This window comes from Oncorhynchus masou, chromosome 5, assembly GCF_036934945.1.
Source record: "Oncorhynchus masou masou isolate Uvic2021 chromosome 5, UVic_Omas_1.1, whole genome shotgun sequence".
Taxonomy (NCBI): domain Eukaryota; kingdom Metazoa; phylum Chordata; class Actinopteri; order Salmoniformes; family Salmonidae; genus Oncorhynchus; species Oncorhynchus masou.
This window is the reverse complement of record NC_088216.1, coordinates 81,450,381-81,467,395: the sequence shown is the minus strand read 5'-3', so window position 1 is coordinate 81,467,395 and position 17,015 is coordinate 81,450,381. Positions and strand designations below refer to the sequence as shown.

The following is a 17,015-nucleotide window of genomic DNA, read 5'->3' as shown; positions in this document are numbered from 1 at the left end:
ACGCAGTCATGGGTGAACAGGAAGTAGGGAGTTTTTAGGGAGTTTTTCCTAGCCACCGTGGTTCTACACCTGCATTGCTTGCTGTTTGGGGTTTTAGGCCGGGCTTCTGTACAGCACGTTGAGATATCAGCTGATGTAAGAAGGGCTTTATAAATACATTTGATTTGATTTGATTTGAGTACAGGAGGGGGATGAGCACACACCCTTGTGGGGCCCCTGTGTTGAGGGTCAGCTAAGTGGAGGTGTTGTTGCCTACCTTCACCACCTGGGGTCGGCCCGTTAGGAAGTCAAGAACCCAGTTGCAAATGGCGGTGTTCAGACCCAAGGCCCGAGCTTAATGATAAGCATGGAGGGCACTATGGTGTTGAAGGTGAGCTGTAGTCAATGAACAGCATTCTTACATAGGTATTCCTCTTGTCCAGATGGGACAGGGCAGTGTGCAGTGTGATGGCGATAGCGATTGCATCATCCATGGATCTATTGGGGCGGTATGCAAATTGCAGTGGGTGTAGGGTGTCGGGTAAGGTGGAGGGGATATGATCCTTAACTAGCCTCTCAAAGCACTTCATGATAACAGAAGGGGGCGTTAAAGGGCGATAGTCATTGAGTTCAGTGACCTTCGCTTTCTTGGATACAGGAACAATAGTGGAAATCCAGACTGGGAAAGGGAGAGATTTAAAATGTCCAGGGGTACTTCCTGTTTGAGTTTCTGCCTATGGGAAAGGAGGAGTAGAATGGAGTTGTGTTCTGATTTGCTGGAGAGGGTGGGGGAGGGCCTTGTAGCCATCTTGGAAGGGAGTGTAACAATGGTTGAGAGTTTTTGTAGCGTGAGTACTGCAGGCAATGTGTTGCAGCCTCAAATTCGCTTTGTTAAAGTCCCCAGCTGCAATAAATGCGGCCTCGGGATATGTGGTTTCCGGTTTGCACAAAGTCCAGTGTATTTCCTTGAGAGCCGTCGTGGTATCGGCTTGAGGGGGAACATACATGGCTGTGACGATGACCGAAGAGAATTCTCTTGAGAGGAAATGCAGTCAGCAATTGATTGAGAGGTATTCTAGGTTGGGTGAACAAAAGGACTTGAGTTCCTGTACGTTACCACAATCACACCTCCGCCTTTCTTCTTCCTAGAGAGTTCTTTATTCTAATCTGCGCAATGTACTGAGAACCCAGCTGTATAGATGGAGACAGTATATCCGGAAAGAGCCATGATTCCGTGAAACAGAGTATGTTACCGTCCCTGATGTTTCTCTGAAAGGAGATCCTCGCCCTGAGCTCGTCTACTTTATTATCCAGGGACTGAACATTAGCGAGTAATAGACTCGGAAGCGATGGTAGTTGTGTACGCCTCCTGAGTTGGACTAAAAGTCCACTCCAAATATCTCTTCTCCACCGGCTGCGTTTTGGAGCAGCCTCTGGTATAAGTTACATCGCCTTGGGTGAGTACAAACACAGGATCCAATTCAGGAAAGTTGTATTTCTGGTTGCAGTTACCGCCCGCTCTGATATCCAAAAGTTATTTCCGGCTGTATGTAATAATGCAAAAAACACTGTGGGCTAATAATGTGAGAAATAACAACCACAGCAAAAAAAACAAAATCTGCAAAGTTGCTTAGGAGCCAGAAACAGAGCGGCCATGTCTATCGGCACCATCAGGATGTATCTATCTAGTTCTAGGAAGGTAATAATGTTAACACAGTAAGCCAGGGGAAAGGGAGAGTGGTCAAGGCATTAGCACTCTGGCCCATGGCACCTCCAATAAAACACTTCATCAGTCTACCACTCTACCTCTCATGTGTGTGTGTGTGTGTGTGTGTGCGTGCGTGCGTGCATGTGTGTGTGGGTGTGTGTGTGACCATCTGTGCCTGGCCATGTCCTGAAGAGATCTTAAGCACCAGACTGCCTCTCCGTCTTTCCACTTCTCCACATGCCAATCTGCCTTTAACATCCTCAAAGCATCGCAGTTTCACACGCACACACACACACACACACACACACACACACACACACACACACACACACACACACACACACACACACACACACACACACACACACACACACACACATTCTTCCTCTCTCTCTCTTTCTTTCACAGTGTGATGTGCTGCGGTTGTATCTGCCCCAGATCAGTGACAAGCCCTCAGATATAAAATGAGTCCCAAATGGCTCTCTATTCACTATAAAGTGCACTATAAAGGGAATAGGATGCCAATTGGGCGTATCCATCAGATAGAGAGATGAGAGACCATTTGCACATTGTAAAAACACTGTATATATATATATATATATAATACGACATTTGTAATGTCTTTATTGTTTTGAAACTTCTGTATGTGTGATGTCTACTGTTAATTTTTATTGTTTATTTCACTTTATATATTATATACCTTACTTGCTTTGGCAATGTTAACACATGTTTCCCATGCCAATAAAGCCCCCTGAATTGAATTGAATTGAATTGAATTGAATTGAATTGAGAGAAAGTGGCTGGTTTCATATGGCACCATGCTTAAATATGTTCATTGAAGATCAGGACACAGACATTTCTCTGAGTATTATATCAAAGCTGAGTATATATATATCTCTGAGTATCTCTCTGCATCTCTCAGAAGTATCTCTCTCTCTCTCTCTGAGTATCTCTCTCTCTGAGTATCTCTCTCTCTCTGAGTATCTCTCTCTCTGAGTATCTCTCTCTCTGAGTATCTCTCTCTCTCTGAGTATCTCTCTCTCTGAGTATCTCTCTCTCTCTCTGAGTATCTCTCTCTCTGAGTATCTCTCTCTCTCTGAGTATCTCTCTCTCTCTCTGAGTATCTCTCTCTCTCTCTCTGAGTATCTCTCTCTCTCTGAGTATCTCTCTCTCTCTCTCTGAGTATCTCTCTCTCTCTGAGTATCTCTCTCTCTGAGTATCTCTCTCTCTCTCTATTTCTCTCTCTCTGAGTATCTCTCTGAGTATCTCTCTCTCTCTGAGTATCTCTCTCTCTGAGTATCTCTCTGAGTATCTCTCTCTCTGAGTATCTCTCTCTGAGTATCTCTCTCTCTCTCTGAGTATCTCTCTCTCTCTCTGAGTATCTCTCTCTGAGTATCTCTCTCTCTCTCTCTGAGTATCTCTCTCTCTCTCTGAGTATCTCTCTCTCTCTCTCTCTGAGTATCTCTCTCTCTCTGAGTATCTCTCTCTCTGAGTATCTCTCTCTCTCTCTGAGTATTTCTCTCTCTCTGAGTATCTCTCTCTCTGAGTATCGCTCTCTCTCTGAGTATCTCTCTCTCTGAGTATCTCTCTCTGAGTATCTCTCTCTCTGAGTATCTCTCTCTGAGTATCTCTCTCTCTCTCTCTGAGTATCTCTCTCTCTGAGTATCTATCTCTCTCTCTCTGAGTATCTCTCTCTCTCTCTGAGTATCTCTCTCTCTGAGTATCTCTCTCTCTCTCTGAGTATCTCTCTCTCTGAGTATCTCTCTCTTTCTCTGAGGATCTCTCTTTCTCTGAGTATCTCTCTCTCTCTGAGTATCTCTCTCTCTGAGTATCTCTCTCTCTGAGTATCTCTCTCTCTGAGTATCTCTCTCTCTGAGTATCTCTCGCTGAGTATCTCTCTCTCTGAGTATCTCTCTCTCTCTGAGTATCTCTCTCTGAGTATCTCTCTCTCTCTGAGTATCTCTCTCTCTCTGACTATCTCTCTCTCTCTGAGTATCTCTCTCTCTCTGAGTATCTCTCTCTCTCTCTGAGTATCTCTCTCTCTCTTCTGAGTATCTCTCTCTCTCTCTGAGTATCTCTCTCTCTCTGAGTATCTCTCTCTGAGTATCTCTCTCTCTCTCTGAGTATCTCTCTCTCTGAGTATCTCTCTCTCTCTCTAAGTATCTTTCTCTCTCTGAGTATCTCTCTCTCTAAGTATCTTTCTCTCTCTGAGTATCTCTCTCGCTCTCTGAGTATCTCTTGCTCTGAGTATTTCTCTCTCTCTGAGTATCTCTCTCTCTCTCTCTGAGTATCTCTTGCTCTGAGTATCCCTCTCTCTCTTTCTCTCAATTCAATTAAATTCAAGGGTTTTTATTGGCATGGGAAACATGTTTACATTGCAAAAGCAAGTGAAATGGATAAACAAAAGTGAAATAAACAATCAAATGTGAACAGTAAATATTATTCTCACACAAGTTCCAAAATAATAAAAACATTCCAAATGTCATATTATGTCTATATACAGTGTTGTAATCATGTGAATATAGTACACAAGGGAAAATAAATAAATATGGGTTGTATTTACACTGGTGTTTGTTCTTAAACTGGGTCACCTTTTCTTGTGGAAACAGGTCACAAATCTTGAAGCTGTGATTGTACACTGTGGTATTTCACCCAATGGTTATGGGAGGTTACCAAAATGTGATTTGTTTTCAAAATCTTTGTGGGTCTGTGTTATCTGAGGGAAATACGGTGCCTTCGGAAAGTATTCAGACCCCTTGACTTTTTTCACATTTTGTAACGTTACAGCCTTGTTCTAAAATGGGTTAAATTGTTTGTTTTTTCCCCTGATCAATCCACACTCAATACCTCACAATGACAAAGCAAAAACTGTTTTTTAGAATTGTTTTATTTTTATTATTAATAAAATAAAAAAATACCTTATTTACATAAGTATTCAGACCCTTTGCTATGAGACTCGAAATTGAGCTCAGGTGCATCCTGTTTCCATTGATCATCCTTGAGATATTTCTACAACTTGATTGGAGACTACCTGTGGTAAATTCAATTGATTGGACATGATTTGGAAAGGCACACACCTGTCTTTAAAAGATCCCACAGTTAACAGTGAAGGTCAGAGCAAAAACCAAGCCCCGAGGTCGAAGGAATTGTCCGTAGAGCTCTGAGACAGGATTGTGTCAAGTCATTTCTTTTTGTTTTCTCGTGATTTGGGTAGGTCTAACTGTGTCGCTGTCCTGGGGCTTTGTTTGTGTTTGTGAACAGAGCCTCAGGACCAGCTTGCTTAGGGGACTCTTCTCCAGGTTCATCTCTCTGTAGGAGATGGCTTTGTTATGGAAGGTTTGGGAATCGCTTCCTTTTAGGTGGTTGTAGAATTTAACGAATTTAACGTGGATTTTGATCATCAGCAGGTATCGGCCTAATTCTGCTCTGCATGCATTATTTGGTGTTTTGTGTTGTACACAGAGGATATTTCTACAGGATTCTGCATACAGAGTCTCAATTTGGTGTTTGTCCCATTTTGTGAATTCTTGGTTGGTGAGCGGACCCCAGACCTCACAACCATAAAGGGAGATTCTCTCATGCTCTCTCTTTCTCTCTCTTGTCTCTCTTTCTCTTTCTCTCTCTTTCTCTTTCTCTCTCTCTCTCTTTCCCTCTCTATCTTTCTCTCTTTCTCTCTTTCCCTCTCTATCTCTATCTCTCTCTCTCTTTCTCTCATTCTCTTTCTCTCTTTCTCTCTCTCTTATTCTCTCTCTACTGTGCGCGTGTCTCATCACAGTCCGTGTTGTGCCGTGAGGTGTAGTTTTATCTGTTTTTAAATCTGATTTTACTGCTAGCTTGTTCTTAATCCTGCCTTCTTAACAACATTATCAACAAGGCAGGTCTTACAGGCCCTAGTTTTGTCGCACATAGACTACTGTTCAATATCGTGGTCAGGTGCCACAAAGAGGGAATTGGGAAAAGTGTAGTTGGCTCAGAACAGGGCGGCATGGCTGGCCATTAAGAGTACACGGAGATCTAACATTAATGACACGCATGTCAAGAGAGAGATTGACTTCATCACTTGTTTTGTAAGAGGTGTTGACAAGCTGAATGTACCGAGCTGTCTGTTTAAAATACTGGCACACAGCTCAGACACCCCACCACAACAGGAATGGGGTTTTCTCTCACCTGAGTAGCCTAGTTTCACTGCCCCAAAAATTATATTAAACCATCTAGTGTTCAGTGAAATAACAACACAATGTGAAATACAGGTAGCCTATTCAAATAATTAACATCCAATCACATTAACCATTACTTTCTTGCAGGAATTTCACTAACGGTCCGTATGTAGCCAAACATAGCTGCTGCTCATAAAGTTTTGTTCAAAAATGGTTAAAAAAAAACAGGGCCTGTAGGACTTCTTGATAGTGTTATAGTGTAGAGACACATACCAGCTTTACTGGTAGTACTGCTACTACCAGCAGTACTGCACCTGTCGATGACACAAGTTGTTCTGCTTCCACGAACACATCCAATGCTAGCATCGGTAATTCTACGTTTGTTGTTAGCCCAGCTAGCATGGACATGGACCGTTGTGAATCTGATGCAGCTGAAGAGCTACTGCCCCCTTACCCGGGAAAGCACCGAACAACAGACAGGGACATTGGACCATCGAAGAGACTCAAATATGAGGAGAACTACATTGATTTGGAGTTCACTTATATTGGGAGTAGTGCCTTTCCTCGGCCACAGTGTGTCATATGTGCAAAAGTACTGTCTCACAACTTGATGAAACCTTGACTCTTGCGTAGACATTTACAAACAGAATATGCCAATTTGGAAAATAAGCCACAGGAGTTTTTGGAGCGAGAATTAAGACGACTTTCGAGTAGTAAGACATGTATAAAAGCAACAGATACCATTAATAAGAATGGGCTAGAAGCATCTTATATGGTGAGCTACCGAGTGGCCAGGACAGATGAGCACCATACTATTGTGGAGGACTTCATTATTTCTGCTGCCGTGGATATGGCTGGGACAATGCTGGGGGAAAAGGCCCAAAAAACTATACAGACACTTCCTTCATCAAACAACACTGTTTCACGACCCATCAGTGATACGGTAGGAGATGTGTGAAACAATCACTGCTTCGCATACATGCCAGTGAATTCTATGCGTCACAGCTGGATGAGTCAACAGATGTGGCGGGCCTGGCACAGCTCCTGGTATATGTCTGTTACGTTTAATTACATTAAAATTTAATTATTTCAATTAAGGAAGACATTCTCTTCTGCAAACCACTGGAAACCAGGACAACAGGAGAGGATATTTTTAAAGTACTGGACAGCTTTGTGACATCAAATGGACTTTGGTGGTCAAGATGTGTTGGTATCTGTACTGATGGTGCAAAAGCCATGACAGGGAGACATAGTGGAGTGGTAACGCGTGTGCAAGCAGTTGCTCCCAACACCACTTGGGTACACTGCAGCATTCACCGAGAGGCTCTTGGGTACACTACAGCATCCACCGAGAGGCTCTTGGGTACACTGCAGCATTCACCGAGAGGCTCTTGGGTACACTACAGCATCCACCGAGAGGCTCTTGGGTCCACTGCAGCATCCACCGAGAGGCTCTTGGGTACACTGCAGCATCCACCGAGAGGCTCTTGGGTCCACTACAGCATTCACCGAGAGGCTCTTGGGTACACTGCAGCATTCACCGAGAGGCTCTTGGGTACACTACAGCATCCACCGAGAGGCTCTTGGGTACACTGCAGCATCCACCGAGAGGCTCTTGGGTACACTGCAGCATCCACCGAGAGGCTCTTGGGTACACTGCAGCATCCACTGAGAGGCTCTTGGGTACACTGTAGCATCCACCGAGAGGCTCTTGGGTAAACAGTAGCATCCACCGAGAGGCTCTTGGGTACACTGTAGCATCCACCGAGAGGCTCTTGGGTACACTGTAGCATCCACCGAGAGGCTCTTGGGTACACTGCAGCATCCACCGAGAGGCTCTTGGGTACACTGCAGCATCCACTGAGAGGCTCTTGGGTACACTGCAGCATCCACCGAGAGGCTCTTGGGTACACTGTAGCATCCACCGAGAGGCTCTTGGGTAAACTGTAGCATCCACCGAGAGGCTCTTGAGTAAACTGTAGCATCCACCGAGAGGCTCTTGGGTACACTGCAGCATCCACCGAGAGGCTCTTGGGTACACTGCAGCATCCACCGAGAGGCTCTTGGGTACACTGCAGCATCCACCGAGAGGCTCTTGGGTACACTGCAGCATCCACCGAGAGGCTCTTGCTTCCAAGGGAATGCCTGACAGCTTGAAAGACGTTTTGGACACTACAGTGAAAATTATTAACTTTGTTAAAGCAAGGCCCCTGAACTCTTGTGTATTTTCTGCTTTATGCAAAGATAATGATACATACAGAAGGGCGCTGGTTATCAAGTGGCAAAGTATTGACACGTTTTTTGTAATTGAGAGACGAGTTTAAAGTTTTCCTTGCCGACAATAATTCACTTGTCTGATGATGAGTTTCTCACACGACTGGTCTGTCTGGGTGATGTTTTTTCTCACCTGAATAATCTGAATCTAGGATTACAGAGACTCTTGGCAAATATATTCAATGTGCGGGACAACATTGAGGCTATGATTAAGAAGTTGGAGCTCTTCTCTGTCTGCATTAAACAGGGACAACACACAGGTCTTTCCATCATTGTATGATTGTTGTGTGTAAATGAACTCAAGCTGACGGACAATGTCAAATGTAGCAAAACACCTGAGTGAGTTGGATGCGCAATTACACAGGTACTTTCCCGAAACGGACGACACAAACAACTGGATTCATTACCCCTTTCATGCCCTGCCTCCAGTCCACTTATCGATATCTGAAGAAGAGAGCCTCATCAAAATTGCAACAAGCAGTTCTGTGAAAATTTAATTTAAATTAATTTAATGGTTTTTGATTTAATTTAATCAAAAACCACTGCCAAAACCATTTTCTGGATTGGGCTGCGCTCAGAGTATCCTGCCTTGGCAAATCGCGCTGTTAAGACACTGATGCCCTGTGCAACCATGTACCTATGTGAGAAGGGATTCTCAGCCCTCACTAGCATGAAATCTAAATACAGGCACAGACTGTGTGGAAAAAGACTGAGACTCTCTCCAATACAACCCAACATTGTAGAGTTACGTTCATCCTTTCAAGCACAGCCTTCTCATTATTATTATCATAGTTATTCATGATTTTCGATGAACAAATAAAAGTTTTATAGGTAAGATGGCTAAATAAAGAGCACAATTATTGATTATTATTTTTGAACCCTGGTCCTATAAGAGCTCTTTGTCACTTCCCACAAGCTGGGTTGTGACAAACTCACTTATTCTTATGTTTAATAAATAGTGTGTGTGTGTGTGGCAGGCTTATAATGATATCGTGCACCAGCTGTTATTTACAAAAATACATAATCCGCCACCCCTTGTCTTACCAGACGCCGCTGCTCTATCCTGCCGATACAGCATATAACCAGCCAGTTGCATGTTGATAATGTCGACTCGTGAAGCATAAGATGTTACAGTTTTTAATGTCCCGTTGGTATTTTAATCTTCCGCGTCATTGACTTTATTCTCCAAAGATTGCACGTTTGCTAGCAGAATGGAAGGAAGTGGGGGTTTATTTCGATCGCCTACGAATTCTCAGAAGGCAGCCCGCCCTTCGGCCCCTCTTTCTCCGCCTCCTCTTCACACAGATCACGGGGATCTGGGCCTGTTTCCAGGAAGCAGTACATCATTCACGTCGGGCTCGTCAGACTCGCTAAATGAAAAAAAGGATTTTGCCAGTCTGTGTTGAGTAATCACAGTCCTGATGTCCAGAAGTTATTTTCGGTCATAAGAGACGGTAGCGGAACATTATGTACAAAATAAGTTTAAAAATCAGTTACAAACAAATCAAAGAAACAAAAAAAAAAAAACACAATTGGTTGGGAACACGTAAAACATCAGCCTTCTTCTCTAGCGCCATTTAACCTGCTAAATGTTGTGTTGTGGACATGTGGTGGTGTAGGGATGTTATATGATGTACTGTTTTATCTTTAGTTTGTTCAGTACAAACATAGTTCACTGTTTTATCTGTTGTTTTCTATGCAATGTGGATGGTGTGATGTGTTTGGACCCCAGGAAGAGTAGCTGCTGCCTTGGCAACAGCTAATGGGGATCCCTAATAAATACTAATATTACAGGTGCCTCAAAGGACCACTTGTTGTGATGACTGGACAACGTCAACCGGACCAGAGTATTGCCTATGGTAGAGTACAGTACACTGTCAACAGGACCAGAGTATTACCTATGGTAGAGTACAGTACACTGTCAACCGGACCAGAGTATTGCCTATGGTAGAGTACAGTACACTGTCAACCGGACCAGAGTATTACCTATGGAAGAGTACAGTACACTGTCAACCGGACCAGAGTATTGCCTATGGTAGAGTACAGTACACTGTCAACCGGACCAGAGTATTGCCTATGGAAGAGTACAGTACACTGTCAACCGGACCAGAGTATTGCCTATGGAAGAGTACAGTACACTGTCAACAGGACCAGAGTATTACCTATGGTAGAGTACAGTACACTGTCAACAGGACCAGAGTATTACCTATGGAAGAGTACAGTACACTGTCAACAGGACCAGAGTATTGCCTATGGTAGAGTACAGTACACTGTCAACAGGACCAGAGTATTACCTATGGTAGAGTACAGTACACTGTCAACCGGACCAGAGTATTACCTATGGAAGAGTACAGTACACTGTCAACCGGACCAGAGTATTACCTATGGTAGAGTACAGTACACTGTCAACCGGACCAGAGTATTACCTATGGAAGAGTACAGTACACTGTCAACAGGACCAGAGTATTACCTATGGTAGAGTACAGTACACTGTCAACCGGACCAGAGTATTGCCTATGGAAGAGTACAGTACACTGTCAACCGGACCAGAGTATTACCTATGGAAGAGTACAGTACACTGTCAACGGACCAGAGTATTGCCTATGGAAGAGTACAGTACATGTACAGTACACTGTCAACCGGACCAGAGTATTACCTATGGTAGAGTACAGTACACTGTCAAAGGACCAGACTGTAGCAGACCAGAGTATTCCTATGGAAGAGTACACTACACTGTCAACAGGACCAGAGTATTGCCTATGGTAGAGTACAGTACACTGTCAACAGGACCAGAGTATTACCTATGGTAGAGTACAGTACACTGTCAACCGGACCAGAGTATTACCTATGGAAGAGTACACTACACTGTCAACCGGACCAGTATGGAGAAGTACTTAAGCCCTGCCAGTAATACACCGTGAACGCCTTTCTTTCACTGCCATTCTGACTCACAATGCATCTGGCAACAGCCTTAACAAATGCTATTCACATAGATTGGTAATGCCTTGAACTGCTCATTGGTTGGATGTGGAGAGACTTGAGAAGCGTGACAGATTGCTGTATGATGTGGAATTTACAGATTCTGTGGAATTTGCGATGGAATGAATGTGTCGTTTGGTGACACATAGGTGGAGAAAAATGACCTTTCAAGGTGAATTGCTTTGCACCATAAATGTCCCATTAGCATTGCATATTTCACAGTCGTTATAGAAATGTGTGTAAAATATATATATATATATATATATAATGATTTCATCATGTGGGCCATATAAAAGGAACATGACTAAATAGATTTCATTCACATATTGAACACTGACACTAAGACTGAGTGAACACCCACACGTACTCTGTTGTCACTCACTGGGGAATACAACCAATGGGTAAACACACAGTCACAATCATACATACCTTCACTAAAATAAATGATTCACCAATTACACCGTTGCAATAGGAAGAGACAAGGTGCCATTGACAAACCCCAATCTCCCTTTGTCTGAATCCAACTACAGTATTTAGCTGAATGAATGAATGAATGATACCAAATGCTGAATAAGATCACTGAGTGAAAATTAGATTAAATCGCACATGATCACACAAACTCACTCTAAAGATCTGTGTTGGTCGGTGCCCCCTCTAACTGTCCAGAAGTATTTTTTGTTAACTTTGAGTGTTAAACCTCAGCTAACAATTACATGAACTTGGTGAGGGCATTAAGTGAAACAGAAGTACTCCCGAGTGGCACTGCATCTCAACGCAAGAGGCGTCACTACAGTCCCTGGTTCGAATCCAGGCTGTATCACATCTGGCTGTGATTGGGAGTCCCATAGGGCGGCACACAATTGGCCCATTGTCATCCGGGGTAGGCCGTCATTGTAAATAAGAATTTGTTCTTAACTGACTTGCCTTGGTACATTTTTAAAAAATCAAGGCCACTTCTTTCTCATAAAGTGTCTTAAGAATAGGAGTGCTGATCTAGGATCAGGTCCTCCCTGTCCATGTGATCTAAAAGGACCAGTATTCAGTCATAGTGCTGATCTAGGATCAGGTCCTCCCTGTCCATGTGATCTAAAAGGACCAGTATACAGTCATAGTGCTGATCTAGGATCAGGTCCTCCCTGTCCATATGACCTAATTCTGTATGATCTAAAATGTGAAATTGATCCCAGATCAGGGCTCCTACTCTGGGACATTGTGAATACAGTGTTTTACCTCTATGTAGAGGGAAAGCGTGCACACACATTAAAAAAAGTACACATTCATTGTTGTTTAATGTAACGATCCATGTATTATTGAATTCAATATACTGTAATCAGGCAGCTCCAATGTTTCAGCTGCTGCCGTTCTCAAGGTACTGTGGACATTTCCCCTCAGGATGCAGTAAAACATGCAGCAGTGTAACCCACCCTCCCAGTGTTCAATAATACAGTAGAGTCGTGTTAGGGCTCAGTCCCTCTCCAACCCTCAACAGGCTCCCACTGCTCTACAACAGAGGAGTGTGTGTGTGTGTGTGTGTGTGTCCTTGAGTTTTCTAGCCCCTCACAGGCAAGCAGATGCAGTGTCTGTTTCTCAATAAAGCCTAGCTGTGTCCTTGGCTGGGATCTGGTTAGAGATGGAAAGGAAGGTGAGGACACTACGGGGAGAATGGGGCTGGTTGGTAATGTTTGATTCTCCCTCTGTGTTTCTGTGATTACCTGAGAGGGAGGCGGGACGCAGAGGAGAGAGATGAATGTGATGCACAGTTAGTAATTTAGCAGACGCTCTTATCCAGAGACTCAGTTAGTCATTTAGCAGACGCTCTTATCCAGAGACTCAGTTAGTCATTTAGCAGACGCTCTTATCCAGAGACTCAGTTAGTCATTTAGCAGACGCTCTTATCCAGAGACTCAGTTAGTCATTTAGCAGACGCTCTTATCCAGAGACTCAGTTAGTCATTTAGCAGACTTATCCAGAGACTCAGTTTATCCAGAGACTCAGTTAGTCATTTAGCAGACGCTCTTATCCAGAGACTCAGTTAGTCATTTAACAGACGCTCTTATCCAGAGAGACTCAGTTAGTCATTTAGCAGACGCTCTTATCCAGAGACTCAGTTAGTCACTAGATAGCTCGGTGGGACAAGACCAAACAGATACATTTTAGTGACTCTAAAATGGAAGGAAGGAAGTGGTGTTTTATGACCTGAGGCCTTGAAAACAGCACTGCCTTGCTGGTATGTGACGGAATACAGAATCTAGCTCCGATTCATCACTCATCTAAAATAGACAAAATAGACCAAAAATTGCACATGCGGCACATGCACACAACACAACACAGCATTGTGGACTCAAGTGGTTTCTCGCATCACTTAACATCACTGACTTACAGACACACCCACATCGACACATTCCACACATACACTGAGGGGGAATCAAAATGCACGTAGTCCTAAACCCTGTACGCTAATATACACTGGAGTACAGGGTCATTCATAACCATTAACAACAACAACACCATTAGCCAACGCATGATAACACAGTGCAGCTGATCTATTCATCATTCATCCAGCTAGCTAATGTTTCTAAAGAGTGGCTGGATGAGGAGTGATGAACAGATGTTGGAGCTTAATTTGATCACCGTGTTGCAGGATAACTTTTCTGCAATGGAGGAAGTGTGAAACGTGTAGTTTATTTGAGGATTAAATAGGATTTTGACATTTGTAATTTCCACTTCAAATTGTCAGACTTGATTTTTCCTTAAACAAAAATGTTTCAACCCCTAAACAAATGTCCATTCATTATAATCCACATAATAATTCACATTTCCAGTTGCTTCAGGATTATTTTCCTGCTGTAGTAAACTGGCTCAAATGAAGACCCCACATCTGTATGTAGAATGAAAATAACCTCCATAATAGACAAACAAAGAGCAGAAATCTACCAGGGTAGATGCCTCTCATTGTTTTCAATCCAAGTGCAACATTCCTCACTCAAAGAATTGACCAGTAACTTTTTTTTTAAATGATGTGATGTAGAAAAATGTAAATAGCAGGGACGCAGTTGAAGAACTGCATTCCAATTTCTGCGATACCGACAACTCCCTGTCAGCCGCACCCTACCCTGGTTGAATACAGATATAGCAGTTCCCACCCAAAACCCCTCCACTGTCAGAGAATCTTCCCTATCCATGTTATATATTTCTATACACCTTACCATAACGCATGGCCAGTTAGGACGCAATAGGAGTTGGACTACTTGCAGAGTGTTGTTCGTTATCACGTTTCAAAAAATGTGTGTACTTTAAAGGTGTTGACAAACATCACAGCACTCACTCACTCACTCACTCACCACACACACACAAAAACGTAGGATATTCAAACAAGTGGACTTTGTTTCCATTATGCGTCCCCAACTGACTACAACAAGAATAGCACTACTGGAGATGAAAGGCTCCCGGTCTACTGGGGTTAACTCACCTGCAGGAGACGGTGATCTCTACTTTAGTGGCGGGGATGTTCCCGGTGATCGGGTCGAACTCGTACACCGAGGCCATGTCCTCCAGCTTGTCCATCACGTCCCCCTCCATAGGGGCAAGCGCGAGGGCGAGCGCGCGGGGCGGCTCGGGAGCGATCCGTGACTCGCACAGCCTGGCCCCGGTCGAACGCGTGTTGGGTGGTGATTGTGTCGTTTCCAAACTCCCGGTGGGTCGCGAGAACACTGAGAGAGCCAGCCAGGGAGAGAGAGACAGAGAGAGAGATTCAGGGAAACTGGACACCAACAGCTCTCTGGAGAAGCGCACTTGACGAACTATCCATAGATAGTGCCGTTTAGGCTGGGGAGACCTACCGTTCTGCCACGCTAGCTACAGCTGATACCACAACGCCCACGGTAACAGCAGGCAGCGCATCATAGGGGAGTAACCTGGTGACCCGCTCTCTGCGTGTCAAGAGGAGCTCTACTCCATCGGCTGATGAGCAGACTGAGCGGACCGGAGACTGAAGAGAGAGAACGCGGTTTCTACACTACACTACTACTCTCTCCTCCACCTCCCTCCATTTCCCATCCTCCCTCCCACATGCGATTCCACGCGGGCGTTCCCAGCCAGCCTCCCGGCTATATGCGCACAGCTGGATGCTTCTGTAATGCATTCATTCAGGTGTCATAGCTGGTCATCTATTTTGACACAGATATCCGTGGTGTTTATGTGGATTCACTTTAAAGCTACATTATAAAAATAGCCTAATTTACTCTCTCTGTCATATTTTGCTGAATTCATCGTATGCATTTTGCAGATAGTTAATGACACCGTCTGCCATTTCAGTTTTGTGATTAATTCAGTCAGTGTTGTCATTACATTACTGTGAGAGTGGCAATAAATCTTCATTAAAAGTGCGCCTCGTTTCAGCACCACAGTAGTGGACAGCTCCCCCGTTGCCTGCGCTGCTAGTGCTGCTTTTACAGGGCAATACAACTCGTTTTCTGTGGAGGTTCATGAACACACAGGGAATCTGCAGACGGTCTCTAAGCCACAGAGGATAGTGCTGCTTTTTCATCCGTAAAAGTGACCCTCCACCTCCAATAAGAGCTCTATTGTTCTCTCTCTCTTCTTTTCTTTCCTCTCTCTCACACACACCCCAGCACACACACCAACACACTAGGGAGGCAAAGCAAGGCAGTCAGCCAGAGAGCGGTTGGTTGTTTCCCTCTCTATACAAGGAAATTATTGAACACTGCTCCGGAAATCAATTTACCCCGTCTCTGTCTGTAACATGGGCTCACCCTGTCTGTAACATGGGCTCACCCTGTCTCTGTCTGTAACATGGGCTCACCCTGTCTCTGTCTGTAACATGGGCTCACCCTGTCTCTCTGGGCTGACAGTGACAACTCTCTCTTTCTTGTGTGCATACAGACACCACCTCCCCTGTTAAATGACTAGCATCTGTAAAGTGCATCGTAGTCATGGTCAGGTGGGTGGTGGGTGGGCAAGTTAGTGCAGATGTGTTCAATCAGGGGTTGGCAAGACCTGACAGAGAAAATGCAGGAAGATGAAGAGTGAGAACCTTTCTATTTGTAATTGTGATATTATTAGTTACAATTGTCCCTGTGATACCACTGTGCCAGTTTCTGGTCAACCCTCACTTCCCACTCATTCTTCTTCAATGTTCTTCAATTTCTTTGGTTCTTGGGAGGAGAGGGGGTGATAGGGTTCAGAGGTTATCTTATTAGAACTGGGGGAGAGCATCTTATGAACAGGATAAGGAGCTTCCAGCCATGCCAGACCAGCAGATGGTCATGGTGGTGCACATGTTCAGCTGCTGCCAACACCAAGAGTTTTACACAGTTGTCTTTCGCGTTCTCTCTCTCTCTCTCTCTCTCTCTCACACACACACTCTCACACTCTCTCTCTTTCTCTCTCGCCCCCTCTCTCTCTCTCTGATTCCTGTTCCAGTGGTCTAATTACTGTATTTCTGCTCCTAGCTTGCGTCATGGCGAACAAAAATATTGCCTTTCTGGAAGCAATTAGGCAAATCACACTATTAGTGGGTGTCGTCAGGGACAAATGACGACCATGGACAATAATTTCTGTAATGGACAGAAAGGTCAGCAATAACATCCTCCCTGTCTGTATTGTATCTTTAAGATAGCCTTCTCATTCTCATAATCAGTGCTGTGGTAATAACATCCATTAAAGCCAACACAACAAACTGGAAACAGAGCGAGTGTATTGAGCTGGGAAGCTTTGTACAGATCCAACCCCATCTGTTCTGGGTATTTCTACATTCCACTGCTAAAAGCTTCCGGTAGAGCTGATCAGTCGCATCCTTTTTTAGCTCTGCTACAAATTTGAAATACATCCTGAAATAAGTTCACCCTCAAGCTTAATGTACCAGGAAAGGCAATACGTTTATTAGCTTCCGAAACCCA

At 44.1% G+C, this 17,015-nt stretch overlaps 1 protein-coding gene across 1 annotated transcript in view; it reads right to left on the bottom strand.

Annotated features, from left to right (window-relative positions):
* The window catches only part of LOC135528035 (copine-5-like), a 73,461-nt gene extending 58,517 nt beyond the window's left edge, over positions 1-14,944 (bottom strand). Inside the window, exon 1 of the mRNA XM_064956803.1 lies at positions 14,567-14,944. Within this exon, the coding sequence (XP_064812875.1) occupies positions 14,567-14,676 (110 nt within the window). The 5' untranslated portion in view covers positions 14,677-14,944. The remainder of the gene's footprint in view (positions 1-14,566) is intronic.
* Positions 14,945-17,015: the final 2,071 nt, after the last annotated feature.